This window comes from Primulina huaijiensis, chromosome 1 (genome assembly GCF_012295235.1).
Source record: "Primulina huaijiensis isolate GDHJ02 chromosome 1, ASM1229523v2, whole genome shotgun sequence".
Lineage (NCBI taxonomy): Eukaryota > Viridiplantae > Streptophyta > Magnoliopsida > Lamiales > Gesneriaceae > Primulina > Primulina huaijiensis.
In genome coordinates this window covers 7,323,397-7,338,360 of record NC_133306.1, presented here as the reverse complement: position 1 = coordinate 7,338,360, position 14,964 = coordinate 7,323,397, and the positions used below count along the sequence as shown (strand labels likewise).

Genomic DNA, 14,964 nt, shown 5'->3' with positions numbered 1-14,964 from the left:
TTTCATGATCTTTTGGACCATGTTATGAGATATTGTTTTCTGGCTAAAGAATCCAGACAAATCCTCATGTGTTTCGTGTCGAAACACCTCGTTTTCAATCAGATTCCGATTCAGTTCCATCGGATTCTCCCTAACTTAGGACTTCTTCTTCTTCATATATACTCTCATCTGAGGCAATATCCTCAAATCAGTATACCTGAATAAGATCTTGGTAATAAACTGCTTCTTCAATATCCGGAGTTAGATCGAAGCGTTTAATACCTCTTTTTTCATTTTCTGGACAGTTAGTCGAGATATGACCTCTTGCTCCACATGTCCAGCAATTACAACCTTAAAACTTTTATTATCTCGTGTATGAGCTCTTCTGAAAGTTTTCTTTGTAGGTTTTCTTCCTGTGTTTCGAGATGTACTCGATGCTTGGGAGGATGTCCTACTTCTTGATGGTCCGCTTTTTTGTCCAGATTTATAAGATCTGGCTTTTTTTCTAGACCATACTGTTCTTGGTTTCCAAGAACTTCTTCCACTTCTAGCATAAGGATGAGTTCTGAAACTTTTCCTTTTATGCTTCTGTGTTTTACTTCCAATAATGGTTGGAAGATCATTTTTCTTACAAAACAAAAGAGTACGTTTATTAATACCCCTTAAACGTTTGTAATTCTTTCGTAATGCTGCCAAATGGCACCATTCCGCCAATTTTCTTTTAAGGAAAGAAGCTCTTCGTGCCAATGTATCTGGATTTCCAGGTACATATTCCCTTATGAGCATTTCTCTCCAGGGACTTGGCATTTTTGCAAAGAAAAGCTGCATAGATATATCCTCTTCGACTCCTGAATTCCATCTATATTTAGTGAATAACATAATGTATTCATCTACTAAACAGATGTCATGTAATTCAAGACTATACAGAGCTTGAGTATATTTCTTCCTCTTCTCCGTATCCTGACTGTTAAAATAGTCTACCCCTATAAATTGTGCTTTAAATAGGGTAGCCATTCTTCCGGCTATCTCGCTTAGAGATTCTCCGGCTAGGACTGACTCTTTGGTTTCCACCGAAGTCATATCCCAAGCAATTTTCACTGATCCCATAAGACTCATTTCCAGAAGTTTAATGAATCCTTCTCTGTTGAGATCAAGTGTCCCTGCTGCGATTCTCATAGCAGATGTCCAATCGTCTATGAGTTCTTCTCTGTTTTTGAAATCTAATACATTAAGGTTAAGCATAACCTCGTACGGATGTATAGGATCTAAAACAGTTTTCCCATAGGGTGTTTGGTGCAAGGGAATTTGATTTCTCCTTGACCTTGTTTCTGCTGGGTGTGATCCTCCACCAGTATGGAAATCAGATTGAGATTCTCTCATATTTATATTTTGAGATCCCACACTTTCCCTTGGTGGTTGCTGAGAAGATGGCCAAGTTATAGCAGGTGTTTCACATCTTGCTTTGTTCATCTTTAGATCTACAACTTTGAGATTTGCGAAAGATTCCGCAAGTTCTTGTAGATCCTCCAGACCAATCCTTTCTAGAGTTGTCATCAGATTAATTTCTTTTCTGAGACAGACTTAATTAGATTGATCATCTTTGCTTCTTCAGTCAATGGTTTCGACACCACTCTGGCTTTCCCTTTTTGATGTAACAAAGGTTCAGTACCAAATGATGGTATCCTGAAGTTCTTTTACTAGAACTTGGTTGTTGTTCTAGTTTCTGTATTCTTGTTTGAATATCCTTTATTATTCCAAGTATTTCTTCCTGGTTTTCAAGGATTTTCTCAACTTGTTTTGGTACAAAGTATTGCATATTGCCATAGTTTGTAAGGTTTTCTGAATTTCTCTAAGATCTAAAGAGCGCTTAGAAGAATCTGGTACAATTTTCATAAACTTATTAGATTGAATAATAAGTTTACCTGAGGGTTCTGAGAATTACCCTTCTGCTCCTGATATCTAACAATAGTTAGATGCTCTTGTATATATTCCAAAATATTGGAATAATCCTTGTAAATTATTTTTCTCGAACCTAAGTTCGTATTCATAATTTTTTCGAAATTCTCCTCCTCAAACATTTCGTTTCTTTACAATAATAAATTTTGCGTTTGAAATAAATTAACCATAGGCTCTGATACCATTTAAGTTCGGTACCCCAACTCAGAGCTCCACCTTTCGCATCAGGAGATGAGGGATCAAGTGATCAATCACAGGGTGACACACTTAAGGGTACCTATCAGCTTGCTAACCTCAAACTCTGTAGAAGAGCCTAGGTTGTCCTCTACGGAGAGTCGTGCTTCGTGTCAGATCACACGATAGAGGCTCGGAGCTCTTTATAAGCTCTGATACCATTCTGGAAAGCGAGGATCAATTAAATCAAAATAGATAATAAGGACATTTTTGGTATTTTTAAAGAAAATTTCTCTCTACAGGTACTAAAACCAAAACTCATTTTCAAAATGTACTGAATCTCAATTAACCCATAAAGAATCTTGCTTCTGCTACATAAAATGCAAAATAGGATGTGGCAGGAAGTAGTAGTGTTCGTTAGATTACATTGGCACAAGATTTTTGGATGGACTGAAATCGTTTCTATGAATTTTAATCGATTCCCAGAACCTACAATAAAGTTCTTTTACTGTTTTACATATTACCTATTATAATAGTTATATTTTAAAATTAATAATCATTAGTTTTATCTTAGGAATTCAAGCATAATATTTGTAATAATTGGAAATTTGGTTTTGTTATGTGATTATGTATTTTTATATTTATCTCATATTTTTAGTGGAGCTTACAACTTTGATATAATGATATTATGTTATTGAATCAATTTAAGTTAATTTGATTTGTTTATTTTGATATATTCAGTATTAAATTTTAGAAAAATTGATCAATTTATTTCTGTTCTCTATTTTCCTGGAATTTGAGTGTGCTAAATGAATCAAAGTTTTCAGAAATATTTTCGTTTTATATATTTTTATTCATGAATTTGTTATTTTGATAATTGATCATTTGAATTTAGCTTTTGTATAATAATCAATCAATTCAGTTATGGTAAAATATTAATTGCTTTTTGAAACTTCAAAATAAAAACCATAAAATAGATAGTCTTGGCAAACACTTCAATTGAAATACAGTAGGGAGATTTATTCCCACTTTTTGGAATGCAGTATCCAACCCCCTTCGAACAATTTGATTCAGACTTCCATTGGAGATTCACATCCAGTTCCAAAAGGAATACATACACGTAGAAGAAATGGAGAACAACTGGGGAGTAAAAGATCTGGAATGCAAATTGGAAACAAGGACACATATAGTCTCTGAAACCAATACCGCAATCTCAACATTGCATTTGTATTCAAATATTTATTGAACATTTTGATCCATCACAAAACGAAACAAAGAAGCAACACAAGCACACCACACCGAGACGACCTCGTAAACCAGTTAATAAACATAACACACACAGTCCCAAAATGTTTTTCCTCATATAAGTGATCATAATATTGGAAAACCAACCCAAGCAAATCATATCAGCAAATAAAAGGAGCATCAGCATGATCATCACCGCAATAGAGCCCTGGACGTTGAGTAAAACCCTGTTTCTTCAACAGCTCCCTGGTCTTAAGAACCAGCTCTTTGTTACTCACTTCACCACCGGACTCCGAAAGTATGGACTGAATGGCATTGCTCAGAGCCCCATAAGCTTGGCTGGCATCACCCGAAGGTGTAGCATCGGCTGATGTTTGGTCTGTTTGGCAGCCACTGATGAGAACGCCACTGTCAGGTAACCCCTTCTGCTTAACCCCTGCATATACTTCTTGTTTGCTGCCAACATGTGTTTCCAAGGCAGGTTTTGCATAGCCCTCGTCGTTTTGTTCAAGTTTCTGCTGCAGAAACTGCTGAGCCAAACCCCCTACAACTCCCAAAAACCCACCGCTTTCACCTCCTCCTCCTTGTCCTTGAAGTTTGGTGAAGATGATCTTCATAAACTTCTTAACCTTGGGACTCGAATCTTCGCCAAACAAGTCGAAAAGTGTTGGCCTCAGCTTGCCCACATCTATATCTTCCTTGCCGGTTTTTTGTTGGAGTATCTCTATGAGAGTTGATAGAGGTAACGATTTGTTCTTTGTGTAGACGTCCCCTGGTCCCTCTGCTGTCTCTTTTTCTCCTTCCTCTTCTTCATGGTGTCGCCTGTGGTGGCCACCAAAGCCTAATTCTTTTGGGATCTGAAAACCACGTGACTCAACGGCATCTTCAACTTGTCGACGCAAGAAGTTCTTGAATCCAGAGCCGGACCCACTGTCTCCTCCTCCACTATTTTCCTTGAAGCTCTCTCCAATCTGCTCTTTGGCCTCATCAATCAGGCCTCCGCTGTGGCACGAATCTGACACGATGGTGATGTGACATCCCTCTGGCACTTTGTCAACCAATTCTCTGAAATCATCATCTGTTTTTTGGCACAAAAGAAGCAAGTGAGACCCTCCAAACTCAAATAGCCATTTTTTTCCAAACGCTAAAACTGGACTAAATATATTAATCAATTAGCAAAAACGGTCAATAACCCTCAGTTGTATAATCAAGGTTTAGATCTATGATTAAGATGTCATCTTGTATACCATTATATCTCAGATAAAATTCTTCGGAGCATAAAGAAACGAAACATTTCTTTTGTAGAATGTCTTCTTCCACTAATGACTAAAGCCCAGTTCTTTGAACTTACAAAAGGATCCAGGAAACCCAACTACCCGTTTTCTTTTCGTTTTTTTTATTTACCACAACTACAAAATCGATCAGTTTCAATAACTAACCCATGACACCCTGTACACAGACAAGACAAGCTCACACTCAGTGCACGAAATAACGTATCAGATTCAGAAAGATCTGGAGCTTACCAGTTATAAGATTCATGTCACAGGGAACAATGCACTCATCATAGCCAGTATCATCATCCTCCCCAGTCTCCGCCGGAAGACGCGTGCCGTGGCCACTGTAGTGCACAAAGAGAAAATCCCCAGGCTGAGCAGAATTCACCAGATCATCCAGAGCAGCACGAATATTCCGACCATTGGGTTGGGTGTAGGAATCATCAGTATCGATAAGCACAGTGATATCCTCCTCCGAGAACCCGAAACGCTCAACCAAACAACTGTACATTCGCTTAACATCATTGATGCATCCCTTCAACTCTGCCTTCGTACCCGGGTAATTACATCCGATCAAAACAGCCTTTTTCGCCATGATTTCAGCCTTTGGACCTGTGATCAAGATCGACTCTTTGGGGGTTATATCCACAAAGAATTGAACCCTTGAAGAATTATTCTGATGGGGAGTGAGAAGCGCTGCGATCTTTATGTGGATTTGTTGACAAACGCTCAAGGTCAATAATTGATATCCATTTACTCAAGAAGTGGAAATGGGTAGAGCTTGGATTGTGTGTGTATACTCCTCTGTTATCGCTGTCGGCATAGCGTGGCGTCCGGGTGTAGCGCGTGGGTCGTGCCTCGTGTGTACACACGTGTGGACTACTTTTTTTAAGGGGAAAATTTTTTAAAACGATCATCGGTAAAATAAACATAATATTTTTTTTTGTTGAAAAATAATATTTAAAATGTGTGTATTGAATATTTGAATGTTGAATATTTGAATGTTGAATATTAGGTAAAATTAGGTGTTGAATATTGAAATTTGTGTGTGATGATGAAGGTAATGATGTAATTTATTTTTGGATTATTTGTAAAAATTTTCTATAAATAGATCTCTCATTTGTGAAGAAAATCAAAATTGAGTTGAGAGAAACATATTATAAAGTGTGTTGTGTGATAATTTTGAAAGTTTGAAATTTTTACTTTTTGCCGTAAATTTTTACTTTTTCACAACACGTTATCAGCACGAAGCGCTAAAAGTCCTCCATATTTTTCCAAGCTCCAAAACAGAAGAAAAAGTACCACCATGTCAAACTTGACCAAGCTCGAATTTGTTGCACTCGACATTACGGGGAAAAATTATATGCCATGGACTCTCGATGTAGAAATGCATCTTGAGTCATTGGGTCTAAGCGAGACCATTAAAGAAAATGGTATATCTTCATCACAAGAAAAAGCAAAAGCTATAATATTTTTGCGTCGACATCTCGATGAAGGTTTAAAATGTGAATATCTTATCGCAAAAGATCTCATGGCTCTGTGGAAAGGATTGAAAGAAAGATTTGAACAGATAAGAGAAGTTATACTTCCGACCGCCCGTGATGAATGAAATATGTTAAGATTCCAAGATTTTAAGAAAGTCAGTGATTACAATTCAGCGATGTATCGAATAATCTCGCAGCTAAAATTTTGTGGACATGAGGTCACAGAATCGGAAATGCTTGAAAAAACATTTTTCACGTTTTACGCATCAAATATAACTTTACAGCAACAATATAGAGTGCGTGTATTTACGAGATATTCTGAGCTCATCGCCTGTCTTCTTGTGGCAGAAAAAAACATCGAGCTACTAATGAGAAATCATCAGTCCCGACCCACTGGATCATCAGCATTTCCAGAAGTAAATGCTGTAAGTAAAAATGAATTTAAACCTGGAAACCAAAATCAAATTCAAAGACAAGGTTTTGGTCGAAGTCGAGGTCGAGGTCGAGGTCGAGGTCGTGGTCGTGGACGGGGACGTGGAATTGGTCGCGGTCGTGGTCGAGGCCGTGGTTTTGAAAATAATAGAGATAGTTATTTTTATAACTCATCTCAAAATGACGTCACGAACCACCCACAGAAAAAGGCATCATGAGAACATGAGTGTTAATGAAAATCACTCGAAAAGATTTGAAAGTTCTTGTTTCAGATGCGGCACTCCAAGACATTGGTCTCGTATTTGTCGAGCCCCTTAGCACCTTTGCAAGCTCTATAAAGAATCGATAAAGGGGAAAGAAAAAGAGACCAACTTCACTGAGCGAAGTGACCGTTTGAGTGATTCAACTCATTTTGATGCTGCTGATTTTATGAATGATTTCTTTGGGAATGATCAATATGTTGGTGGGATAGAAATGAACAATATTGATGCTGCAGATTTTCTCGATGATTTCTCTGAAAATGAACAATATAGTGGTAGAATATAAATGTACAATAATCTATTTTTCATTATTTATATGATAATGTTTTATTGTACAATTATGATATGTGTTATATTTACATATGTATTGTCATTAATTTTTTTTCATTGCATATTTTTTGAAGTTCAAATATGGAACATGCTATGAGCAAAGCTGAAGTTTGCATACCCGATAGTGGTACAACGCACACTATCCTCCGAGATAAAAGATATTTCTTGGAACTAAAACCAACAAAAACAACGGTGAATACAATATCAGGTCCTGTAGACTTGATTAAAGGATGTGGTAAAGCACAATTTTTGTTACCTAATGGTACAAAATTTTTGATCAATGATGCTTTATATTCACCACAATCGAAAAGAAATTTGTTGAGTTTTAATGATATATATTCCCATGGGTATGATACTCAAACAATGAATGAAGGGAATGAGAAATATATGTGTCTTACCACATATAAATCAGGAAAGAAATATGTGATTGAAAAACTACCAATGCTCCCTACTGGATTGCATTATACACATATACGTCCCATTGAATCAAACATGGTAATTGATAATTCTTCAATATTAACCAATTGGCATGATCGATTAGGACATCCTGGTTCAACAATGATGCGAAGAATTATAGAAAATACACATGGTCATCCATTGAAAGACCAGAAGATCTTTCAGAATAATAAGTTTCAATGTAAAGCATGTTCTCTTGGAAAACTTATTATAAGACCATCACCAGCCAAAATCCAAACTGAATCACCAATGTTTCTTGAACGTATTCAGGGTGATATTTGTGGACCAATCCATCCACCATGTGGACCATTCAGATACTTTATGGTATTGATTGATGCCTCCAGCAGATGGTCACATGTATGTTTATTGTCAACTCGAAATGTTGCATTTGCAAGATTACTTGCTCAAATAATAAAATTGAGGAATCAATTTCCCGATTATACAATCAAGAAAATTAGACTTGATAATGCTGGTGAATTTACTTCCCAGACTTTCAATGATTATTGTATGTCTATGGGAATCATTGTTGAGCATCCTGTTGCTCATGTACATACTCAAAATGGATTGGCTGAATCATTGATTAAACGTCTGCAAATGATTGCTAGACCAATGATTATGAAAACAAAGCTCCCTATTTCTATATGGGGACATGCAATTTTACATGCTGCTTCATTAATTCGCATCAGACCAAGTGCATATCATAAATACTCCCCATTGCAGCTTGCATTTGGTAAAGAACCAGACATTTCTCATCTGAGAATTTTTGGATGTATGGTGTATGTGCCTATTGCACCACCTCAACGAAAGAAAATGGGACCTCAAAGAAAGATTGGAATTTATATTGGTTATGATAGTCCATCGATCATTCGATATCTTGAACCACAGACAGGCGACGTGTTCACAGCACGTTTTGCTGATTGTCATTTTAATGAGGAAATCTTCCCAATGTTAGGGGGAGAACAGAAACATACCGAAAAAGAAATTACATGGTATGTATCATCATTGTTACATCTGGATCCAAGAACAAAACAATGTGAAAAAGATGTACAGCAAATTGTGCACTTGCAAAGAATAGCAAATCAAATACCAGATGCATTTGCAGACACAAAAGGGGTAACTAAATCATATATACATGCTGCAAATGCCCCTGCTCGAATTGAAATTCCGAAGAAACAAATTGAAGATAGTCATGATGTCATTAAACGCCTGAAGCGTGGAAGGCCAGTTGGTTCCAAGGATAAAAATCCTCGAAAAAGAAAATTCATAGAGAAACACAATGATCACAAAATAGAGAATGATGTTCCTGAAGAAACACATAATGATCACAAAATAGAGAATGATGTTCCTGAAGAAACACATGATGATGAAAATGTTTTGTCAGAACCACAAACTGACGAGAATCATGAAATCTCTATCAATTATATTAATACTGGAAAAATATGGAACCGAAAAGATATAGAAGAAATTGATGATATATTTTCTTATAATGTGGCAATCGACATCATAAATGATAATGAAGATCATGAACCAAAATCTTTTGGTGAATGTAAAAATCGGCAGGATTGGATAAAATGGAAAGATGCCATCCAGGTTGAATTGGATTCGCTAAATAAACGTAATGTTTTTGGACCTATAGTCCTTACACCTGAAGGTGTAAAACCTGTTGGATACAAATGGGTTTTTATTCGAAAGCGAAATGAGAAAAATGAAATAGTAAGATATAAAGCTCGACTTGTTGCACAAGGTTTTTCTCAAAGGCCTGGAATTGATTATGAAGAAACGTATTCTCCTGTGATGGATGCAATTACGTTTCGGTATTTGATTAGCTTGGCAGTATCTGAAAATTTAGAAATGCGTCTTATGGATGTTGTTACAGCTTACTTATATGGATCACTTGATAGTAATATATATATGAAAATCCCTGAAGGATTTAAGATGCCTGAAGCACAAAGTTCAAAACCCAGAGAATGTTATTCTGTGAAATTACAAAGATCATTATATGGGTTAAAGCAATCTGGCCGAATGTGGTATAATCGGCTAAGTGGTCATTTGATTAAAAAGGGATATGTAAATAATTCAATATGCCCTTGTGTTTTCATTAAGAAAACAACATCCGGATGCGTAATTATTGCTGTATATGTTGATGATTTAAACATCATTGGAACAAATAAGGAAATTCAAGAAGTTGTGTCATACTTGAAAGAAGAATTTGAAATGAAGGATCTTGGAAAAACCAAGTATTGTCTGGGTTTACAAATTGAACAAAAAGAATGTGGAATATTTGTTCACCAGACAAATTATACAGAAAAGATCCTTAAACGTTTTAATATGGACAAATCAAATCCTTTAAGTACTCCAATGGTTGTTAGATCATTAAACATAGAAAAGGATCCATTCCGTCCATGTGAAGATGATGAAGATATTCTTGGTCCAGAAGTACCATATCTAAGTGCTATCGGTGCCCTTATGTATCTTACAAATTGTACAAGGCCTGATATATCTTTTGCCGTAAATTTATTGGCAAGATTTAGCACATATCCAACAAAGAGACATTGGAACGGAATTAAACATATATTCCGTTATCTACGAGGAACGACAGACTTGGGACTTTTGTATTCAAAAGATGCTAATCCAAGTATAATTGGTTATGCCGATGCTGGATACTTATCTGATCCACACAAAGCACGTTCTCAAACTGGATATGTATTTACTCGTGGAGGCACTGCAATTTCTTGGCGTTCACAGAAACAAACGCTCGTAACAACTTCATCAAATCATGCCGAGATTATTGCACTACATGAAGCAAGCCGTGAATGTGTGTGGTTAAAATCAATGACCCAACATATCCAAATCTCATGCGGATTATCATTCGACGAGAAGCCTGTGATACTATATGAAGATAATGCTGCATGTGTTGCTCAAATGAAAGAAGGGTACATAAAAAGCGACAGAACTAAACATATTCCTCCTAAGTTCTTCGCATTCACCAAGGAGCTTGAGAAGAATAAATGTATTGATGTTCGTCACATTTAATCAAGTGAAAACTCATCAGATCTCTTCACAAAGGCACTTCCTATGACAATATTCAGAAAGCATATATATAATATTAGGATGCGTAATCTACGAAATCTGTGAAGAATTGTTCGTGTCAACATGAGGGGAGTTTACGTGACTGCACTCTTTTTCCCTTACTATGGTTTTTATGCCAATGAGTTTTTTCTAGTAAGGTTTTTAACGAGGCAGTATAAAAACACGTAATGAAGACAATCATTATGATCATCATCACAAGGGGGAGTGTTGAAAAATAATATTTAAAATGTGTGTATTGAATATTTGAATGTTGAAAATTAGGTAAAATTAGGTGTTGAATATTGAAATTTGTGTGTGATGATGAAGGTAATTATGTAATTTATTTTTGGATTATTTGTAAACATTTTCTATAAATAGATCTCTCATTTGTGAAGAAAATCACAATTGAGTTGAGAGAAAAATATTATAAAGTGTGTAGTGTGATAATTTTGAGAGTTTGAGATTTTTACTTTTTACCGTATATTTTTACTTTTTCACAACATTTTTATTTTTTTTTAAAAAAAAGAATATTTTCGTGCATTTTAAATACATTCGAAAAAGTAATTTTTTGAAAAAAAAGTTGATTAGAGTAATAAAAAAATAATACTCTTTTTTTAATCACGTATTTATATTTATTTATATAAGTTGATATTTATATTTTATTTTGTGTTATCTGCATTTCATTTTATGTGTTAAATATGTGTCAAATTTATTCATAAAAGAAATCCAGTTAACAAAAAAAAAAAAAAAGAATTGTAATTGAATCTCGAACTCAATTCATCTCAAACTTGGGTCTTGATTAAGATGGATTAATATTTACAAATTTTCACTTTTCATATTTAAATTATTTAAATTAAATAGGTTTTATAAATTTATATAAATTGTAGATGCGATATAATTTTGTATCAAAGTTTTCAATTTCACTATACAAAAAGACAGATGAGAAATTTATGCTGTTTTATATTATATATATAGTAATTTCCCCTAAGTGAATCATATATATTTTTAAAAATAAATTTTTTATATTTTTCTTCATAGGTATCATGTAATAGTTCATACAATGGGTAGTTTTCTAAAAGAGCTCACTATTCGTCGATTTTTTAAAAGATAACTCTTTTCTTTTCTTTTCTTTTTTTTTTTTATATCAATACATAGAGGAAAATCTTAAAAAAAAAAAACTAACAAACAATGAGTACATTAACTATAATTTCCTCTCATCTTAATTTGGATGAGTATGCAAAAATTTGTGTGAGACGGTTTCACTGGTCGTATTTTTTGAGACAGATCTCTTATTTAGGTCATCCATGAAAAAATATTACTTTTTATGCTAAGAGTATTACTTTTTATTGTGAATATCGGTAGGATTGACCCGTCTCACAGATAAAGATTCGTGAGATCGTCTCACAAGATACCTATTCGGATGAGTAATAGTATATTGGAAAATATTCGGACGAGTATATTCGAGATGCGGTGACGAAAGAAATATAAATTGAAAATTATTTTTAAATAATACAAATACAAATGATATTTTGATATTTTAATTTCCAGAAGATGATACAATTCAATAAATTCTAAAAAATTTTAAGACCATTCATCAGTACTAGTTTAGGTAGATGAGATCCTACCTATATGAACACTACCTTCACTTCATTTCAACGGATAAGATCTTGCCACACATACAATTTCAAAAAAAAATGGATCCCATATATGCATGGACAAATCTTGGTCATCCATCCTATTTTGGGACAATGCCCACATAATTAAGATGAAATAAACCATTAGTTTACGTGGAATTTGGATAAACGTGGGGTAGGACGTGCGATGTCCAACTAATTACGAGAGTAGAGCGTGTAAAGGTCAATAATTAATTATTACGTCCACCGACCCTATCCATTGTTATTCATCCATTCATTACATCTAACAAAATACATTTACTTTCTTAGAAACCTTATAATATGTTTTTTTAAAAATTATCATTTCCATTTAACCATTTAATGGAGATCGTGATCACGGCATGTTTCTATTTTTTTTATTTGATGTAGCCAAATAAAAATGTTACATGAATTAAGAAGATTAAGGCGAACACTGGATAGTTGAGTTTCGATGCATAGTTGTCGTTCCAGCAAACTCAAAAGTTAGGATCAGATAAAGAATTTATAGAGGTGAATAAAATTTTTAAAAACTCGAGCTGGTATTAATAGTTGTTAGTTGTTAATGTCTGTTTTTAGACCCGTTAAATGCAGCTAGACAACTGAAAACGATTTTCAAGTGCGGAAAGGTCCTGTTGGACTAATGATATGATATATATTCATTTAAGCAGTCTTTTTACACAGACATATATCAGACAAAATTTAAGTGATTGAATGTGAGGAACATGAGATATATAGAAGTTTGAAGTCAATATCTTTCTACATCTCATCTTCTTCCACTCAAAGAAAAAATCCACAAAAAGACTTTTATTTATACAACTTCTTATACAAACTCACTTCAGTTAGAACTTATCTAGCTTCAGTTAGGACTTATCCAATGTCTAAACTGACTCTTAGTATCTTCTACGTAACACAAACCCAAACTGTCTATTGAAACCTAAGTTCAGACATACAAATACAACTCTTCAATATATAGCTTAAATTGTAACGTTCGAAAAACCAAACCTACGTAAACAACATGCTTGCAAATTACTTGAATTGCTTAATTGTTTTATTTAATTGATTTTAAATGTTTACTTGATGCATATTAAATGATTAAAGGTATGATTGCATTATTAAATGATTATATGACATGTTTTCATGAAATTGAAGGATTTTACAAGAATATTCGATAATAGGCTGGAGAAAGGAGACCGGAGACGACCAAGACAAGAATATTTATTTTTCACTAAATATTTGCAAGGCTTCCTAATATGATTAAAAATAATTTATTTTTTCTAAATACGTTGGAGTTCGAATTATTTTACGAGTCGAGCTCGATTTTTCTCGGGAAGCCGGTTTTGGGCAAAAGAGGATTTCTTAAAAGATCAAAAATGTTATTTTTTGAAACTAAATTTTATAATCTTTTATGTTTTAATTAAATAAGAGTTATTGAGCTCAATTTAACCAAATTGAGTAGGCCCAGTTGCTCCTATACTTAGAGGCCCAAAACTAAAGCCCATTATCATGCAATGAAATCTATAAATAAGTTACCTAGGTCCTTTGGACACACAAACCAGCAGAAAATCACACACAATTCACTCTCATATTTTCGAGAATTTAGAAAGGAGAAAAGATAGAAGTCTTCGTCACCCGTTCGTCTTTCCTCGCCGACGATCGCGTATTCGAGCGTTCTAAAACGCAAACTCACGTTTTCTAAACCCTTTGACGCGTCATTCAAACCATAATATGCATGTTTCAATTGTTTTGCGCATCATTCAAACCATAATATGGATGTTTCAATTGTTTTTGCATGAAAAATATTTACGTACGATGGTTTAAACGATATGATGATTATTTTCAAAGTTTTCAAATGTTTTTACGTATATGTGATCATGATATGATTTTCAACGAGTACGCTGCCAACGTAGGATGAAACATAGGATGAAACATGGCTAAAACATGAACAAGTTAAGATAAATCGAGGGCTGGACATCACTCGTAAGGGCTGCTAGTGAGTTAGCAAGAGGCACCTAGGGTATTCGAAGGTTTGAAAAGGTTCGCTCATGATCCAAGGGACGGCTCGATGTGTGGATCGGCAGGGGCTGGGCTATGGGGTTGTGCTGGACGTGGTTAGGTCTAGGGAAGAGTCCTAGCATGGCTAGGACTCATTGGTCGCAGCCTAGGAGGAGTCCCTTGGGGCGAGGACTCCTCGCCCGAGCTGTGGGGAACGGCAGCAGCCAAGGGGGCTCGTGGATAGGGTAGGGAGGTTCAGGGTTGGTCCTATAGGGTCTAATGAAGATGGTCAAGGGTTGGGACAGGGGATCGTGCGGCTTGGTTCGGGGATGGATCGCTGTAAAGGGAGAGAACGCGCGTGCGCGGCTGCTCTTCTTGCAGCAGCTGCAGCGCCTTCGTGCTTGGGTTCAGGGGCTTGGGCTGGGCTTGGTTGGGGTTGGGCGTGGTCCAGGGTTGGTGAGGGTCAGGTGTGCTCAGTGGCAGCTCGAGTATGAGAGTCCTAGTGAGCCAAGGAGACTTCAAGCGCAGTTGCGGGTCTTTTTCCATGAGGGTTTGCATGGGCTAGGGGCTGGTTCTAAGGGTCAGGGTTGGTTAGTAGGGTACCTAGATGGGTTGGCTAGGGTCTGGCTTGAGGTGGCTCGACCATGGCTCGACTAAATCA

At 35.6% G+C, this 14,964-nt stretch overlaps 1 protein-coding gene across 1 annotated transcript; it reads right to left on the bottom strand.

Moving 5' to 3' along the window:
• Positions 1-3,303: 3,303 nt before the first annotated feature.
• On the bottom strand, positions 3,304-5,419 carry LOC140980856 (metacaspase-4-like). Its single transcript, XM_073446929.1, has 2 exons — positions 4,878-5,419; positions 3,304-4,432 (listed from the first exon to the last, which is right to left on the bottom strand). The coding sequence occupies exons 1-2, from the start codon at positions 5,221-5,223 to the stop codon at positions 3,516-3,518; spliced, it is 1,263 nt and encodes a 420-aa protein (XP_073303030.1). The 5' UTR covers positions 5,224-5,419; the 3' UTR covers positions 3,304-3,515.
• Between the last annotated feature and the right edge of the window lie 9,545 nt (positions 5,420-14,964).

What these genes read in the sequence shown, in the direction of transcription:
- LOC140980856 (XM_073446929.1), bottom strand. Translation starts at nt 5,223, where the DNA reads ATGGCGAAAAAGGCTGTTTTGATCGGATGTAATTACCCGGGTACGAAG. An exon ending in TGACATGAATCTTATAACTG is followed by an intron (nt 4,433 to 4,877) that starts GTAAGCTCCAGA and finishes GCCAAAAAACAG; the next exon opens with ATGATGATTTCAGAGAATTG.